The sequence below is a fragment of the Rhinatrema bivittatum genome, chromosome 3 (assembly GCF_901001135.1).
Source record: "Rhinatrema bivittatum chromosome 3, aRhiBiv1.1, whole genome shotgun sequence".
Taxonomy (NCBI): domain Eukaryota; kingdom Metazoa; phylum Chordata; class Amphibia; order Gymnophiona; family Rhinatrematidae; genus Rhinatrema; species Rhinatrema bivittatum.
The window spans coordinates 136980094-136999943 of record NC_042617.1 but is presented as its reverse complement, the minus strand read 5'-3'; the positions used below and the strand labels follow the sequence as shown (position 1 = coordinate 136999943).

The following is a 19850-nucleotide window of genomic DNA, read 5'->3' as shown; positions in this document are numbered from 1 at the left end:
ACCCCGCACCGGTGTCTGTGAGGAATGCCTCGGGTACAGGGGAGCCATTATGACTCATGAACCCGGCCCTCTTTGCAGTGGCTCGATGTATCGTGAAGCCAATGCAGAATTCCTCGGAACTCGGTCCAGTCATTCTGGAGCACAGAGGACTGCCAGCACTGTGTGGAACAGTGGCGGTGGCAGTAGCGATGTTGCTCGGCCCAGGCATTTTCCAGCACAGAGTAGGATAGCACCGATGTCTTGGATGGCGTCGGTGGAGGATGGTCACCGTGCTGGTGACAGTGAGTGCCACGGTGCTCGGCCTGGTCTTTCCCCAGCACCGAGATGGATGCCCTCGCTGTCTTGGATGACGAATGATGACGGACTGTCAACATGCCTGCACTGCTCCTGGCACTATGTAGTGTCATAGGCTGATACGGGGCTTTAGTTAAGAACCCAAAGCATGGAGTGCTGTTTTTAGTGAGGGCATTGCGTGTAGGTGCTATGTCAGTATTGACGGTATCGATGGCGGCTTAGAAATGGCCTCGAGGGTATCGTCAAAAATATAGATGAAAAAACGTCGATGGCCCGGGCAGAGCAAAGATAACAGTGACAAAGGCATCAACGGAACTGACCCGGGCATCAATAGCATCGATCCAGGCATCGATGGTACCGACGACACCAAGGTGTACATTGATGGCATCCACCCGAGCATCGATGACATCGATGGAAAAATCAGTGCCATGGATGAAAACATTGATGGCACTGAAAGAATCGATGCAGGGATCGATGGCATCAACGGACCACGGGGGGGGGGGGGGGGGGGGGGGGGGGGAGAGGGGTGTCGATGGCATCGAAAAAGGCAGGACAGCCTGGATGGGTTTACTGATGGTAGCGATGGGGGCATCGACTGCACGAAGGTACAGAAGTAATCGATGGAGGCAAGGATTCGACAGAGGCCCTGGCAACAACGGTAACCATGGAAGTCTCTATCCCACCAGCGCTAATAACCAGGCAGAGAGTCACAGGAGGACACTCGCAGGCTATGTGGGGCTAACTGTGAAACATAATGAGAGGGAAGGCTGCAATTCGGTTGATAGACCAGGGAACTGTAGTGAGGTGACAGGAACTGACCAAAAAACAGAGCATAGTACTCACCGAGCGTCGATTAAATGTACGCGAAGGGAAGACCCGTGCAGGGAAAAAGTGTTTGTGAAATAAAAGTTTAAGTGCTTCCATGTGGAAAAATTGTGAGAATTTCTCACAGAGCTCCTAACCGCTATGCTTACTGCACAGCGGAAAAAAGAAGACTGAGGGGAGACACCTGTGGTCATAGAGATAATTGCAGGCTGAGCATGCTCAGTGTACTCAGTGTGCCAGTGTCAGTCAAAGCTTTATAGAAACTTTGACAGAAAAGTTTTCTGTAACAGGGCTCCGTCCACCGACGTCACCCATATGTGAGGACTACCATCCTGCTTGTCCTGTGAGAAACTATGCTCTCTAGCTCTAACTTGGTTGTGAAAAGCCAGTCATCCTGAACTGAAAAGGACTCAAACATCTTCAATGTTCTCTTCTGATGGGAATGTGCAAATAAGCTGACAGATCTAAGAAGGAGAGAAATTCCTTTTCTCATCGCCATTATGACTAACTGCAAGGTCTCCATAAGAAAATAAAGATACCTTGAGGCATCAATTGACTTCTCTGAGATCTAAAATAGGCCTGAAAGTGCCTTCCTGTTTCAGAACCACAAAGTAGCATATCTTCCCTGGCTCTCTTTAATGGCTGGAACTGAAACTACTGCTCTCAGTTGCAGCAACCTTTGTAAAGTTGACTATTGCTGCCCTTTTTATCTCTGACCAACAAGGGGAGACAAGGAAGATATCTAAAATGGGAAAGGCCAACTCCAGCACACACTGGTCTGTTGTGAAGTGGATCCATTCCTGATAACATTTCTACTACTACTAAACATTTCTATAGTGCTACATGACATACGCAGCACTGTACAAACATACAAAAAGGCAGTCCCTTCTCAATAGAGCTTACAATCTAATAAGACGATTAAAGAAAAGAAAGTTAGTCAAGACTAAAAGCAGACAATCAGGCATAAGATTTAAAAGCTGTTTCAAAAAGGTAGGTCTTTAGATGGGATTTAAACATGGCAAGAGGGGGCATGATGCACCAGTTCAGGAAGACTATTCCAAGCACATGGCACAGCCAGGTGGAAAGCCTGGAATCTGGAATTGACAGTAGTGGAGAAGGGCACGTAAGGGAGAAGCAAGTTTGCTTACCATAAACGGTGTTTTCATAGATAGCAGGATGAATTAGCCATGCTGTCTGGGAGCGTCGTCGCGCGACCGGCAGGCGGAGCTTCTCCTAGAGTTCAAACTTTGAACTCTATGCTTCTGCGCGGTGAGGTTCCTGCGCGATTGTATCATTTACCTCAGTCTCGTTTCAAAGCGAGAAAAAATATACAAACAAAAGAAAAATATCTATATTCAGTGCATATGTATAGACTGTCTAGGGAGGAGGGAGGGTCAGCATGGCTAATTCATCCTGCTATCTACGGAAACACCGTTTACGGTAAGCAAACTTGCTTTTTCCCGGTGATAGCAGGCTGAATTAGCCATGCTGTCTGGGAGTCCCAAGCTCCCGGGTGGCGTCTAGATGTTTGCCCTATAGGTTAGGACGCCCACCCTTAGACCAGCTTATACGGTAGACAGTCTCATGTTTATGTCATGGTTGACAGGATTGCGGAGCCCATGGCTGCATCAGAAGCGCTTTGCTGTTGTAAGCAGTAGTGCACTGTGAAAGTAAGTAGAGAAGACCAAGTTGCTGTTTTGCAAATGTCTATTAGTGAAACGTTTCTGTAATGGGTGACTGATGTTGCAGTTGCTCTGATTTGGTGAGCCTTAGGCTTCATTTGTAGTGGCAGATTACGCTTGTTGTAGCAAAACGTAATACATTGGGACAGCCAACTAGCCAAAGTCCGCTTGGTGACTGGTTGATTAGGAAAATTTGAGTTAAAAGAGAGAAATAATTGAGATGGCCTTGATTCCGAATGAGTTCTTTGTTTGTAATAGGCCAACGCTCTTTTACAGTCTAAGGTGTGGAGAAGTTTATCTCTGTCATTCTGATGAGGTTTTGGCTTGAAGATCGGTAGAGTAATGGTCTGGTTGATATGAAACGCCGATACCACTTTTGGAAGAAAGGTGGGATGAGGACGAAGTGTGACCTCGTCATGAAAAAATTGTAAATACGGGGAGTAGTGAACTAGTGCTTGCAATTCGCTTGCTCTTCTTGCTGATGTTACCGCTACTAAAAAAAACTGTTTTCCAAATGATGTATTTGATGTGACAGGTGTCCATAGGTTCAAAAGGAGGGAACATTAGTTGTTCCAGTATTATATTGAGATTCCATGGTACCACCAGTGGTTTCGTAACCGGTGGCCGGAGATGTAAAATATCACGCAAGAATCTGGAGATTAAAGGGTGGTTGAAAATAGGTAGTCCGTTTTAAGTGTTATGAAAAGCTGCTATTGCACTAACGTTTACCCTCACTGAGGCGTAGGCGAGACCCACTGTGAAGAGTGTATGCAAGTATTCAAGGAGATGTGTTATCTCAGTAGAAAACAGATCCAAGTTCTTTGGTTTGCACCATTTCCCTGCGTAGTTACGCCTAGTGGACAGCTTTCTGGACTCAAGGCGAACATCTTCAAGGTGTGATGAGAGCCCCAGGTAATTCAATATGTGCCTTTCAATCTCCATGCGGTTAGATGGAGGGATTGATGCATTGGATGAAGAAGGGATCCCCCCTCTTGCGTCAGAAGTTGGGGATGGTCTTTTAATAGAATCGGAGGGCGAATGGATAGTTGCTTGAGATACGGATACCATGGTTGCCTTGGCCAAGATGGGGCTATGAGAATCATGTCCGCTGCGTTGTTGATGCATTTCTGTATTGTTCTGGAAATTAGTGGAATGGGAGGGTAAGCGTAAAGTAGTCCCTCCGTCCATGGAATGAGGAAAGCATCTGGAGCGCAACGGCGTTTGCTGTGGTAGATTGAGCAAAATGTTTGAGTTTGTCGATTGCTCTCTGTGGCGAACAGATCTGTTGTTGGAAATCCCCACTGATGAAATATGCTGACTACTACATCCCAGTTCAAAGTCCATTCGTGTGGATGGAAAATTCTGCTGAGGCGATCCGCTGTTACATTGTCAAGACCAGGGAGGGAAGTGGCTTGAATCGATACTTGGTTGGATACTGCCCACGTCAGTATGCAAAGCGTTTCTCGACAGAGGATCCAGGAACCTGACCCTCCTTTGTTTATGTAAAACATGGCTACTTGGTTGTCTGTGTATACCATGATATGCTTTCCTCGAAGCTGGTCCGAGAAGGTTTGAAGTGCTTTCCAGATGGCTCGAATCTCGAGGAGGTTGATCTGAAGATTGGACTCCCTTAGAGACCAACGGCCCTGAGTCTTTAAGGTGTTTAGATGGGCTCCCCAGCCCTTCCATGAAGCATTTGTAGTGAGAGTGACTTGATAGGGAGGTCGCTGAAACGGTGCCCCCGAGTTCAGGTGGTTGATATTCATCTGCCATTGAATGTCTGTTTTCATCTGTTTGGTGAGGTGTACTCTGGTTGATAGTGGTTGCCAGAACTGTGACCACTGGTTCTTGAGACCCCATTGTAGGCAGCCGCCATATGACCCAATAGTTGAAGAACCTGTCGTGCCGATGCTTGTAATTGGGTGAACAGATGTTGAGCCAGAGAAGAAAGTGTGTATCCTGTCCTGTGGAAGATACGCCCTCTGATGAATCGTGTTTATGAGGGCTCCAATGAACTGTAGAACCTGAGTAGGTTGAAGGTGGGATTTTTCATAACTGATTATGAATCCCAGTTTTTGAAGACAATTGATTGTTTGAAATGCATGAGTCTTTAAGGTAGTCGGATCTGAGGCTACTAACAGCCAGTCGTCGAGATAGGGAAAAATCTGTATCGAGAGCTGTCGGAGATGAGCCACCACCACCGCTAAGCATTTTGTGAACACCCTCGGGGCTGAGGAAAGGCCAAAGGGTAGTAACTTGAACTGGTAATGGATGTTCTGAACTTGGAAACAAAGGTATTGCCAGGAGGAAGGGTGCATGGGTATATGGGAATAAGCATCCTTCAGGTCTATGGAACATAGCCAGTCATTGGGTTATAGAAGGGGTAGGATACTCTTGAGAGATGTCATCTTGAACCTTTCTTTTTGAATGTGTTTGTTGAGATTTCTTAAATCTAAGATGGGTCGAAGTCCTCCTGATTTTTTTGGAATGAGAAAATATGGGGAGTAAAACCCTTGATTGAGTAGCGAATTGGGAAGAATTCGAATGGATCTGTGCGTTTGCAGACTGACTAATTGTTCTTGTAGATCTGCTGCGTAAGTTGATATGGTGTTGAGTGGGAGGAGTCAACAGATTTAATCGGTAACCCTCCTTTATGATGTTTAGCACCCAGCGATCTGAAGTAATGCTTTCCCAGTTGGGATAAAAATGTTGAAGATGTCCCCCTATATTTATTTATATTTATTTATTTAAAGCTTTTCTATACCGGCATTCATGATGCAATCATATCATGCCGGTTTACAATTAACAGGGGGGGTGCAATTACCTTTTTTTTTTTTTTTAACCAGTGCAGAGGAAGTAAAAAAAAAAAAAAAGTTACAATATAACAAGGTTGTTGAAACTGGGGGAGGAAGAGGACAGGAATAGATAAGAATAAATATAAATCTTTACAGAGGTAGATTATTTACATTGTGCAGTAATGTCTCTTTTATGGAATTTATTTACAATGTGCGGTAAGGTCTCTCAATGCATAATAGACTCTGGAGTGCTTGATTGCAGTCGGATCTCTCCTTGGATATAAGTTTCGGGAAAGGCTTGTTTAAATAGCCAAGTCTTGAGCCTTTTTCTGAATGTTAATAGGCAAGGTTCAAGTCTGAGATCAGGTGGTAAGGTATTCCAAAGGGCAGGTCCCGCTGTAGAGAAGGCCCGGTCTCTGAGTGTGATATGGTGAGTAGATTTAATTTGGGGAACAGTCAGTGGGGTGGAGGTGGCTCTGGGTAACTCAAAAAGACTGAGTTGGTTTTGATGTTATTGCCGGAGTTGGTTTTGGCAGACGTGGTTGGCGGGGTCTGCCACGAGACGCCTGTGGTTGTTGTTGAAAACGTTGATGTTGGTAATACTGAGATCTGTATGTGTTGTAGGGTCGAAAAGGGGTTCTTCCATAAGGTCTTCGTCGATATGAAGGATAAAAACGTTTAGCAGAAGAATGTGGATCTGAAGAAGAAGTCAGAGATTGCACGGCCATATTCTGCTCCTTGAGAAGAGTTACTGTTTCTCCAAACTTGGAACCAAAGAGATTGTCCACCAAACAAGGAATATCTACTAGTTTGTCATGGACATCGTCCCTTATGGAACTAGCTCTTAACCAAGCTAATCGACGAGCCGCTATAGCTGTCGCTGAGGAATGAGCCGATGACTCAAAAGACTCGTAAACTGAACGCAGCAAGTGTCTTGAGCCCCTCCTATCTGTGAATGGTTGTGGTAAAGAATTATCCTCTGCCATACATACTGGACGTAATTTCTGTAAGCATTCGAAGAGATACTGTATGACATAAAACTGATGGTGTTGAATTTTTGTGGACAGCATGGAGGAGCGACTTTACGACCAAAGTCATCTAAGGACTTGTGATCCTTTCCAGGTGGTGAATTTGCATGGAGCTTTGATCTCTTTGCCTTTAAGAGTGCCGATTCAACCACTATCGAATTGTGAGGTAACTGGGTGGAGTCGTATATTGTGGAATTCCTCATCCTATATTTTAAATCCGTTTTCCTTGAAGCTGCCAAGGTAGAAAAAGGCTTTTCCCACATTTTGTGTAAAATGGCATCAAACACCGCATGTGGTGGTAAGGCGGTTCCAGAGGGCATTTCAAAAATGTTTAAGATGCCGAGAACCTCTGCCCTAGAATCAGGAAGTTTTCACGTTTCTATATTTAACAAAGATCCTACTTTTTCAATAAACCTAGCGTGGGATAGATCCTCGGGAGGAGAATATGGTTCAGGAAGACCTTCCGGTGGGTCTGATGGGAACCCCGTAGATGACGAAGGGGAAGCCGTGGACCATTGTGAACGAGGAGAGTCTGGCTGATCGGGATCTGGAACTGACTTTTCTCTTTGCTTTGGTGGTGGTGAAACTGTTGGGATCTGTGGAGTAGAATTTGGAGATTGAGCACCTGGGTTCCCTTGGGTGCATCTCATCAAGATCTTGAAAAAATGATGACAAAGCAAGAGAAATTTGAGACATCGCCTTTGACGCTAAAGTATGATGTGAAGGCATGTGAAATGGTTCTGAAGGAGGAGGTGCTACCTCCCTAGGGAATTCTTGAGAAGGGCGACTTGGTTGTGCCCTGTGACTTGATCGAGATCTCAAGGAAGAGGACCAATTAGATTGAGAACTCTCCCCCTCTGAAGAAAGTATATCCACATCCGAATTGGTACCCGGTGAAGAGGGCATCTGGAGATGTTTTGTCTTGGCCCTTTTCTTCCCATGGCGCTCCTGATGAGATGCCCCTTGGGAAGATGAGAGAGGTGAAGCTATAGGTGGGTCATTATGCTTTGCACGTTTAGCCGTATCATGACGGTGATGGTGCACATGCTGTCTTTTCCGGATAGTGTGATGGGATGACCCGGATAGCGGAGCCGCTCTCCCTGAAGGAGCATCCGAAGCATGTTGCCTCTTGTCTTCATCCCAAAGTACTCTAGGCGCCGGTGCTCCGTGAGATGCGCCGTGCGATGCGCCGTGGTCTTTCGCACCCTGCTTCGAATGGGGCCTTCCGCTCTTCCCGTGCACAGATTACTATGGGGTCAGGGAGCGGGGGCGAGGGGGCACAGAGCTCTGAGCCCCTAAAGACGCAGCTATCTTAATTGTTAAGGGAGTCAAGGCCTTGAGCTCCCTTCCTGGCCCTGGTGGCAACACTGACCTGGCCAAATCCCCTTCCCATGACGTGGGACATCGTGGCTTCGTTTTCATTTTCTTCGCCGGGCCCGGCGAGGAGAGAGGGGAACGTAGGCGCGTGATCTTCTCTGCGCACTGTCTTCGGGCCCGGGGCGACATCCGACCACAGTCTCTGCAAGAGGCCGTGTCGTGCTCCGGGCCCAGGCAAATGTAGCAATAATTATGTCCATCGGTGATGGACATAATTTTGCCACACTGGCAATACTTGAAACCTGATGGCTTCGGAGCCATCGCGAAGTGAGAATTCTTGAAATTGAGAAAAATCCAAAAAAATGAAGAGACGAGGTGAAGGAGAAAAACCGCCCGCGTGCAGTCTTGCTCGCGGAAAAAAAAGAGACTGAGGTAAATGATACAATCGTGCGGGAACCTCACCGTGCAGAAGCACAGAGTTCAAACTTTGAACTCTAGGAGAAGCTCCGCCTGCCGGTCGCGCGACGACGCTCCCAGACAGCATGGCTAATTCAGCCTATCACCGGGAAATGACTTATCTGATGAGCAGAGTGCATGAGGAGGGGTGTAGAGAGAGATAAGAGAGGAGAGGTTGTGAGGTGCTGCAGAGTGAAGGCATTTTAGGTGAGAGAGGAGCTTGAACAGTATGTGGGAGTGTATAGGGAGCCAATGCAGTGACTTCAGAAGAGGAGTTATGTGAGAATAGTGACTCTGGTGAAAAATAAGTAGCGCAGCTGAATTTAGGACAGATTGCAGTAGAGAGATAACTTGCCAGGAGACTTATGAAGAGCAGGTTGTAAGCGGGAGATGAAAGAATGGATAAGGGTGTGTTCCGAAAGGAAAAGATGGATTTTGGCAATGTTATTAAGAAAGTAATTACATGTTTTAGCAGTGTTTTGGATATGCATAGAGAAGGAGAGAGAGAAGTGGAAGAGAACTCAAGGTTACGAGCTGATGGGACAGGGACAACGACCATGTTATCCACAGAAACCGAGAAAGGAGGAAGAGGGGAGGTGGGCTTGGGGAGAAAGATAAGGACCTCTGTCTTGGCCATGTTGAGTTGGATTTCTAGTGAAATTTCTTGTTTACATAGGTAGGTCTGGCAAGCTTCCACCCGCTGGAATCACTGCAGAGGGAACCCTCTGGTCCTCATTTTATTGAGTGGGCGCCTCCTCAGGAATTTCCTTTCATGCCACAAAAAGACTATGGTCATTTGGGACTTATAAGACTAGAAATTAATCCAGGATAGTAGCATCCTGCGATCAGGGATTTGCTCTATTTTGTTCCTTGAGTCAGGGATTCTACACATCATGCCAGTTGCTAGCCATTTTGCTTGTATTTACTTTTGGCTTGTGTTTTTATTTGCCCCACCTTGAACATTGGATTTGGGTGATATACATTTTTAAAATAAACATTACAATTCTTTAAATCACTGCTGCCACACAGGCCCCTTGGTTGCCCCATGCTGCTTATGCTCTGGATAGTCTCTACGGCTTTACCTTCCTCAGGAACTTCAACTTCAAGTCTTCATCAAAAAGGAGTTTGTTTTGAAAGGGTAGCTTGCTCAAATGAGATTTATAGGGGATATCAGCTGACCAGTGCCTCAACCATAGTAGTCTTAAAGTTGTGATCATCATGATCATGACTCTGACTAAGGTCCTAAATCCAAGTGTGGCATCCCTGGAGTGCAACCACCAGATCTGATTTTCAGGATATCCACAATGAAAATGCACGAATTATATATGTATGCACTGTTTCTACCTTATCCAAATATAGTTCATGCTTATTCAATGTAGATGTCCTGAAAACCAGACCTGGTTGTGGCACTCCAGGACTGAAGTTGCCTACTCGTATCCTAATCATAGTAACACAGTAATGCAGCAGAAAAAGACCAAAATGGTCCGTCTAGTCTGCCCAGCAAGCTTCCCAAATCATACTCCAAGTCCACCAAGAAAGCTGCACTTGGGACATCCAGGACAACTCACTAGACTCAACTGAGCTCCAAATCCCATCCTGAAAACCCTGAAGCTGCTGTGCTCATGTCAGTAGAGCATAGGCCACATAGCCACAAAAACTGAAGCTTGTAGTGCTAATGCCCATGTTTCAAAGACTTGTTCAAGCAGAGATTCAAATTTCCTGTTATAAGAGTCCCTAAGAGGGTACCCTCTTCCATTGGGATTGTTGCCTTGAAAGAAATTGTGATGACCAAAGTATCTACCTTAGGGGCCTGTAACATATGTTCTTGATTCTCAGCCAGAAGATAAAACTCTCTCATCATTTTTGCACCTTTAGTATCAAGGCCTTCCCATTCCACAGTAACCATCTCTCTGATAGCCCTAAGTAAGAGAAAGAACTTGGAGGTTTCCTTCAGCCCTCCAGAATGGAATCCTCTAATTTGGTATTCTCTGTCTACTGATCAGAAATCTTAAGGGATTTCAGCACATTTGATATCTGAGATCAACTCCTCTCTTTTAAACAGCTGGAGGACAGAAGACTGCTCAATATCTGCTGAGAGAAAGCAGAGTTGCTTATCTGTAAACAGGTGTTCTCCTAAGACAGAAGGATGTTAGTCCTCAAACATGGTTATATCATCGGATGGAGCCCAACATAGAAAACTTGTGTTAAAGTTTCTGGAACTTTGAGCATACCGAGCATGCCCAGCATAACCTAATCCACATGTCCGCATGGGGTCCCCTCTTCAGTCTAGTAACAGAATTATGACAAAAATAAACAAAAATAGAGAAACCCAATTGCGCAGGGTGGTGGCAGGTTACGTGAGGACTAACATCCTGCTGCCTAGGAGAACAGGTAAGAAACTCTGCTTTCTCCTAGGACAAGCAGGATAGTATTCCTCACACATGGGTGAATCCCTAGCTACAGACTGCTCCCAACATAAAAGGGGACCAACAAGCAACAACCAGGTGCCAACAGGCACAACATCCACAGTGCTGTTGGTAACAGAGGGGGAGACTGCCTAAACCCACACAATGGGCCCTAGGCAGGGAGAGTGGGTTCTACACTTCGAAAAGACTCCTGAGGACAGACTGGCCGAACCTACTGTCACATCGGCCATCCTTGTCTAGACTGTGCAGATCTCCTCCACAGGAACTGCTTGCAAGTGGGCCACCAACGTTGCCATGGCTCTGACAGAATGAGCCTTGACAAGATGCAGACCCACTTGGGCAAAACAGAAGGAGATCCAATCTGCTAATCAACTGGATAGTGTCTGTTTGGCAATGGCAACTCCCAACCTAGTCCTATCAAAAGAAATAAAAGATTGAGTTGTCTGTCTATGAGCTTCTGTCCACTCCAGATAGAAGGCTAAGGCTCTCTAGCAATCCAAACTGTGCAGGGCTCGTTTGCCTTGGTGTGAATGGGGCCTAGGAAAGAATGTTAGCAGGACGATTGAGTGGTTAAGATTGAAATCCATCACCACCTTGGGTAGGAACTTAGGGTGCGTGCGCAAGACCACCCTATCATGATAAAACTTAGTTTAAGGTGGATAAGTCATTAAGGCCAGAAGCAGGCTGACCCTGCATGCTGAAATGATCACTACCAAAAATATGACCTTCCAGATCAGGTACTTCAGGTCACAGGTATGTAGCAGCTCAAAAGGAACTTTCAACAGCTGAGCTAACACCAAGATGAGGTCCCAGGACATAGTGGAAAGCCTTAGGAAAGGCTTCAATTGAAGCGGGCCCCACATGAAACGTACAACTACAAGCTGTACAGAGATGGGCTTACCATCTGCACCTTGGTGGTATGCGCCAATTGCACTGAGATGAATTCTAACGGAGTTGGTTTTCAAGCCAGCCTCCGATAGGTATAGAAGGTAGTTAAGCAGTTTTTGTGTGGGGCAGGAGAATGGATCTAAGGACTTCTGCTCACACCACACACAAAAAGGCTTTCTGGAAGCTACTAGGACCCAAGATATCTTCAGAAAGATCAAGCAGCTGCAGGTTCAACCTCTCAACATCCAGGCTGTGAGCGACATGGCTCGGCCGGAGGTTGAGATGTTGCAACCTGCCCTGATCTTGCGATGAGATCTGGGGAAGTCCCTATATTAATCGGTTTCCAGATGGACAACTCCCAAAGGACTGGAAACCAAATCTGTCTCAGTCAATGAGGGGCTATGAGGATCATAGTCCCTCTGTCCTCATGAAGCTTCAAGAGTCTTCATAACTAGAAGAATCGAAGCATGTGTGTACAGAAGACCCCGTCCCAATGTTGGGCAAAGACGTCTGACGCTAGTTTGCTGTCTGAACTGTACAGGGAGCAGAAATGAGTCACCTTCCTGTTGCAGGGGGACACGAACAAGTCCATGTCCAGGCTTTCCCAGAGGCAGACGATCCGGTTCGCTACCCCCTGGTCCAGAGACCACTCATGGGGTCTAAAGGCACCACACAGCCTGTCCGCTATCACATTCTCCATTCCGGCCAGATACATGGCCCTCAGTACCATCCCATGGGATGGGGCCCAGGACCAAATCTGGACCGCTTCCCGACACAGGAGGTATGACCCTGTGCCTCCCTGCTTGTTGACATACCACATGGCAACTCGGTTGTCTGTTTGTATCGGGACAACCTTGTTGGTCAGCTGATCTCTGAAAACCCATAGCATGTACCTGATCGCCCAGAGCTCCAGGAAGTTGATTTGACATCGTGCTTCCTGGGCGGACCATAAGCCATGGGTGCGGAGCCTCTCTACATGAGCTCCCCACCCCAAGGTGAACGTATCCATGGTTAGGACAATCTGAGTAGGGGAAGTTTGGAAAGATATTCCCCTTGACAAATTCGAGAATGCCCACCACCAGGACAAAATGTCCTGGAGAGGTGGAGTGATTCTGATGCGAGCCCAGAGGTTCTGCATGGCCTGGCACCAGTGCGACCTCAGGATCCATTGGGCTCTGCGCATGCATAAACATGCCAAGGGAGTGACATGGATGGTTGCGGCCATGTGGCCCAACAACCTCAATATGTGCCGAGCTGAAACCTGCTGCTGTTGAATCACTGCCGCTATAGATGCCAAGGTGACCACCCTGGATTGTGGCAGGAAGGCTTTTGCCTGAGCCGTGTCTAGCAGGGCTCCTATGAAGTCCAATCAAGGTGACAGGCTGAGATGGGACTTCAGGTAGTTGACTAATCTAGTGACTCCAACACCCGGACTGCCAAGCAAAAGGACTCAATGGCCCCCTGCCTAAGAGGTGCTCTTGATCAGCCAGTCATCTAAGTAAGGGAAAACATGCACTCCCAGTCTGCAGGGGAGCACCCGCCACCACAGCCAGACATTTTGTAAAGACATGTGGGGCTGACGCTAGCCCGAACAGCAACACTCTGTTCTAGAAGTGCTGTTTTCCCACCACAAATCTGTGATATCTTCCTGGGTCACAGGAAGTTCGATGAACATGTGTGTCTCCTTTAAATCGAAGGAACATAGCCAGTCCCCTTTTTGTAGGAGGGCAATCAGGGTGCCCAGGGAAACGATCTTGAACTTTTCTATTTTAAGAAATCTGTTCAAGGCCCTTAGATCTAGGATGGAACGGAGTCCCCCTGCTCTCTTTGAAATCAGGAAACTCAAACTTGGCTCTTCAAACAAGCCTACAAGGATGGGATAGGCTAAACTAACCATTGCACAACACTCTCCCTTATCTCCACAGCCCCCCCCCCTCCCCACTGAACAAACTCCCCAATGTTCTCCTTCTATTTACCCTACAATCCCAACCTATACCCTCTCTTCAGCAATGCAATTCAAGCCACCTCACCTACCCCGCTAGAATAACTTTTCCCCTCAGAACATCAGTTTCTTTTCCCTTGTTTATCCATCGTTTTCTATTAGGTTTGTTAACTCTTGCTACAGCTATCATATGTTCCTAATGTTCACTGTTACCAAAATCCTCATTTTTTTTTATGTATAATGTTTCTGATTTTTTGTATTATGTTGTTTCATAAATCCTTTTTCATATCCACCTCTCGCCCCCTTTTATTCCAACAATCCTTCTGACTCTCGCCCGACTTGCAGAAACCTTCTTTCTCTTTAACGGCTTCAACCGTCAACTTCAAGAACTGCATACATTCTTATCTATTGTTCAATGTACTTATTAACTTTTACTAAGTTAATACTCTGTTTCTATCTGTTTTAATGTTATGAATTTAAATGTAACTGGTTCGTTGTAATGTAAACCAGAGTGAAGGCATTGTCAGCTGTACCTCGGTATATAAACAAATGCTAAATAAAAATAAAATAAATGTAAACCGGAGTGAAGGCCAACACTAATACTTCGGTATATAAAAACAAACAAACAAATAAATAAATAATAAATAACTATTGGGAGTAGAATCCCTGCCCTCTTTGCCCTGGTGAACAGGCTTGACCGCTCTGGCCGTTAAAAGGGCAGAGAGCTCCCGAAGTAGTACCTCTATGCACTACTGGCCTCCAAAAATGGGCATGGGAGGGCAATATGGCAGGACATCCTGCTTGTCCTAGGAGAATGTCTCCTTCCTCTTCTTCTGAGGCTGTTTGTCTCCCCATTCCAAGGTGCATTGGCTGGAGACTAGATTTCCCAGAGATCCTGGAAGAAGGTCCCTCTCCCAAAAAGAGTGACATCTCTTTGTAGGAGGGCTCTGATTCACTAAGGAATACCAAGTTCAGGAGGTCTCTTGACAAAAGTTCTTCTTGTATCCCCCAGCCTGCCATGCAGTAGAAAGGCCTTGTATAAAGGTAGCACAAATTCCATGGAAAAAAAAGGACATCCAGCCCGAGTTCCCCACAGGAGGAGCCCTTAAACCTTCAGGAGAAAGCTCTGGGGAGTCTCTTGATTAAACAGAGGCCAAGGGAGATGGTGCCAGACTCTGTTGCTCGTTGCACATTTAAAGCGGCATCTCTCACCAAAGAATATCCTCTTGCATCAGGCTGAGCTCTAACATCCCATGCAGGAGAATTTGCCTCATAGGCTGCCCCCATGATTCTCCTGCCTTCTGCAGCCATTGCACGCACGCACACACTGTGGGGGCCCATAGAGGAACTCTGGTGGCAGCCTCACATATACAGCTCTTTTTTTAGCTCAATGCTTTCTTCTGCTGGGGCTCTCTTAGAACAGCCATAGCAATCACCAAAATCCAAGCTAGTCTATGCAGTTGATCCTTTTCCCTAATAATTTGGTCGGCTATTCCACTCAATGAAAAGATTTCAAACAGATAGGGAACAAGACCAGAACCCACACTAGCAGGTGAGGCCAAGTTGCAGGGAGGGAGGAGAATATCAGCTACCAAGAGGATTGGAGCCCCTCACGGTATCAAGAAACCAGAGGTTATCTGAATCTACTTCCTCACCTCTTGGGCTCTACTGGGCCCTCCAAAAGAAGGTCAACCAGGAGTCTTCCAAATGCTGCACCAATCCAGATATGTCTGCACTTGCTGGAGACAAAAATACTAACAAGATTTACTACTGCACTAGCTCATGTTCTGTGAGTGATGTCACTGAAAACTTGTAGTTCTGCATCTCTGCCTGCTGGCTGGGAGGCACAACACACTTGTCAGAACTAGTTTGGCAGGATAAAGAAATCATATTGCTTTTTTCATAGTCGCTTACCATTTAATCTAAAGCAAAGTCAAGTCCAATGTATGTATTCCCTTTTCAAACAGCAAAAAAAAACTTGACATTAAGAAACAAAAACCTTGAATATGGAAAGTGCCTGACAGTTTTTATGGATTACCTTAGGACTTTATAATCCTTACTCACTGCACCTTACGCCTGGAACATCACAAAGAACTTCTTTGGTCTGAAAGATGTTAAATACCTCTCTTTAAACTGCAAGATTGTTCAATGATGCTTTAAACGAAGCCAGTAGCTCCTGGTGCCCCTTGTATGCTTAGGCCAGAAGTGTAGACTCTCAGTATTCTTCCCTCTTACCCAAAGCAGGAACATGATGGATCTAGGAATCCAACGCTGATTGCCTCAATCATAATGATGTTCTCCCACAGATTAATTTATTGAATTGAAATAATGATTTAACTTCAATAATGGTGGCACAATGGTGCTTACCTGTTCAGTTTCTGGTTTTGTCTGTCTCGCTCTTGATCATATTTAGTCTTCAATCCTTTAAATGTCTGAACATATTCAATGGATTCAAGTGCCTTGTAAAAGTTTTCAACTATATGTGCCGTCAATGACTTAATATCTTCCTGTAAAATAAAGATTCATTCAAATTTCAAAGTAATAAACTTTAATTTTTTTTTATCTTCTGCTTTATCACACGTCCAATAGTACTAGATCACCAAATGCAACATTCTTCCTTGATTACGTCTCATCTTTAAGGTGATATATGACAGATCAATAAGTGGAAAATTACCATTAACTTTATTTTTGTTACAAGAAGCTATAAAACTTTAAAGCAACAACATAAATGTCATGCTGGATGAAACCAAAAGGTCCATCGAGACCAGCATCCTATCTTTGATAGAAATACATCAGTCTTTATATGTTAAGAATAAATATTTTCAAACCGTGTCAATAGCTGAACAAAATCTCCAAAACTATTTTAAAAAAGAAACAAATTACAACTTGTATCAGAAACCAATTTCACAGAAAAGTACACAGCAGAGAGGTTCAATTAGTTTGAAACTTGTGAACAGAAATGAAATTTATCTTAAAAACTAATTTTAAAATATCACCATTGCATGTAGGTCCTAATTGGAAAAATACTATATCAATATCAGACAGATATGTGCAGGGAAAACGAAGTTGCTTACCTGTAACAGATGTTCTCCACGAACAGAAGAATAAATAGCTCAGAAACACCTAGGAGCTGCTGCCATATGATTCTCCTTAGTCATTTCACTAGCTAAGCTTCAACTCTATGGGAAGGAGGGAGACATTGGGTGCCTGATTTGACAGAGAACACCTACTATAGATAAGTAACTTTGCTTTCTCTGTGAACAAGGAGCAAATTCAGCCACACATGCTGAGAGTTTCACTGAAATATTTACATTTAATTAGAAAAGGAGTTCTTAGTTAAACAAATTTTTAAGGATTGCATGGCCAAAACTATCATCATTGTGAGAGTCTTCCTTGAGACAGTAATGCTTTGGTAAAGGTATGTATTGAAGACCAAGTGACTGCTTCGCAGAAGTCTTGAACTGAAGTACAGCAAAGATGTGCAACTGAAGTTACAGTTTCTCGTACCTGACAAATTTTAATGTAATTTGGAAGTTGGATTCTAGTATCAGTGTAGCAATAGATCAGTTAGAAAGCCAAGTAGAGAGGGTTTGTATTTTTCTTTTCTTTAAACTGGTAGGCCTTGCTGAACTGAGTCATAAGAAAAAGTTAAGAAGTTTTTCTAAAAAAGGTTTAAACCTTTCCAAGCAAATTAACAGTGCTTTTCTGCAGTCCAAGATATGACAAGCTTGTTCAGCTTTATTGGTATGAGATTTTGGAAAAAAGATTTGAAGAACTATGAATTGATTTAAATGAAAATGAGAAACAATCTTTCGTAAAAAGTTAAGGTGTATTCTCAACACAACTATTTTTAAACATCTATATGTAGGATGCATAGGCTACTAGGGCTTGAACCCCTCCCCCCCCCCCATCTGCATGATGAAGTTACCGTGCTTAGAAATACTTTCCAAATCAAATTTGAGATGAACCAGTGCTAAGGGTTCAACTGATGGATTCATTAAATGAAAAAGATTATTATTGAGGTCTTATTGAGTAGGTGAGACTTTTATGGGAAATGGTAGAAGCCCTTGATGAATTTTGCTATAGCATGTTGAGAGATTGAAGACCTTTTATGTTGATGGTATGCCGCGTATATTCTAAGTAAGTTAGATTTCAGACCCAATTTGGAAAGAAGTTCTCCTTATCGACATTATCTCTTTTTTACTTCACTAGGAAAGGTCATCTCTAGTACTACTTGACTTTCAATATCCATGCCGTGAATACTAGAGACTGAAGGTTAAGGTGAAGAAGTGATTCATTCTATCATCAGGAGCGCTGGGAATATTTGGAGATGTGCTGGTGAAACAATAGCTACCCTCTGAAGCCACAAATTAAATTTGCCATGGCCAAAAAGGAGCTATGAGAATCATCTGCCATGTGTCCTTCCTTGAGTATTGTCTTTAATATGAGATGAACTAGTAGAAAAGCATTCATTGGGTCTTGGTTCTACAGAATCAAGAAAGCATTCAATGCTAAAAGGTGCTGGTCTTTTTGAACAGTAGAGAATAAATTTATGATTGATCAGAACTGCAAAGAGGTCTACTTGCAGTATTCCCCAGATTTGAAAGAGGAATTGCATGGTCCTGGGATGAAGTGACCATTTGTGATGTTATAGGCATCAACTATGAGAGCCCACTAAGACTTTGTGTTTTCTTGGAAAATGCCTGATACTTACGTGTATTTTTCTTAAGATTGCCTAATTCTATATTTTGCAGATTTCCTTGCATAGTCTTGAAGATCCTGTTCCTCCCTGTTTGTTTATGTAATATATTGCTACTTGCTTGTCTGTCTGGATTTGCACTACTTTTCCCTTTAACTATGCCTTGAAGACTGAAGAGTTCTGAATATGGCTCTCAGCTCCAGAAGCTTGATATGGAACACTTGTCTACTGAATTGTCCACGTCTACTGCAAGCAAACCATGTTGAGATGGGCTTCCCGGCCCCTGAGGCATCCTTCAATAATATTTGTTGTGGAGAATGAAATAGTTGACTAGAAAGAAAATATGACAGTTGAGTCCATCATTATAATGAACAAATGAAATGTTTAGAGAGAGTTATCTTGGACATTGGTTGAAAATGTTGGTTCCATGATTTTTCAAGTGCTGAATGTCTCATTTGTAGATGTGAAAAGGGGATAGAATGGACTGTGGCTAAAGCTCATGGTAGCTGAGATACTTTGGGTCAGTAGGGTTCACTTGGACAGCTACTAGCAACACTTTCTTAATTTTTTTTTCTTTTGTCCCCTTTTATTATGAGGAATTGAAATTCCTTGCATTAACTTATTTTCTTAAAATGTATCCTTATATGTATCTTTGCTTGTTTTACTCTCAAGTTATGACATAAAACTTAAGATACATTTAAAAAAAAAAACAGCTCACATGACAGCCACAGTCCATTCTAACATTTTCATGAAGGTCCTGTCTGAAACTGATTGCTCATCTAAATATGGAATGATGAAAACATTGTTCTTCCTGACAAAGGTACCTACAATTTCACAGAACTTTGTGAAAATTATTGGTACTGTTGCTAAGCCAAAAGGCTGTATGTGGTACTGACAATGACTCTCTGCTAGGGAGAAATACAGGTACTTCCTGTGATCCCTGTGAATGGTTATATGCATGGAAGCATCCTTTAGGTCCAAAGCTGTCAGCCAATCTTCAATCTCTAGATGAGGGAGGATGATGCCTAAGGAATTCATCTTGAATTTTTCTTTGAGGAATTTATTGAGAATTGGGCGATCACCTCCTGACTTATTGGGAATAAAATATCTAGAGCAGAATCCATTCCCACTTTTCATGATTGGGACTTGTTCCACAACATTTGCTGCTATCAGGGAAGCCAGTTTTTTTTCAAAATTTGAAGCTGGTCTACAGAATCCAACTAAAGATGAGGAGGGATAAGAAGAAGCAGGGTCTAAAAGTTTAGTCTGCATCCCTTTAGAATTATTTTAAGAATCCAAAAGTCAGAGATGATGGGTGGCCATTGGGAGTAATAAGCCCAGGCTTTTGAGAAGATTGTTGGGAAGGTTTCTACTGTGATTTATCCTTGGGGCGAGATCTTGTCTGATAATGTTGTACTTACTGATGTTGTTGCTGCTGGAGATGTTGCCTATAATAAGGATATGGCCATCTCCTGCAAAGTAGTAGTAGTAACTGTTT

General features: G+C 44.1%; 1 protein-coding gene across 7 annotated transcripts in view; it reads right to left on the bottom strand.

Annotated features, from left to right (window-relative positions):
- PPP4R3B (protein phosphatase 4 regulatory subunit 3B) overlaps positions 1-19850 on the bottom strand; it is a 287048-nt gene that overhangs the window by 50781 nt on the left and 216417 nt on the right. For all 7 annotated transcript variants that reach the window (XM_029593745.1, XM_029593747.1, XM_029593743.1 and 4 more), the window contains one exon: positions 16021-16160. In XM_029593745.1, coding sequence (XP_029449605.1) covers positions 16021-16160 — 140 coding nt within the window. The remainder of the gene's footprint in view (positions 1-16020; positions 16161-19850) is intronic.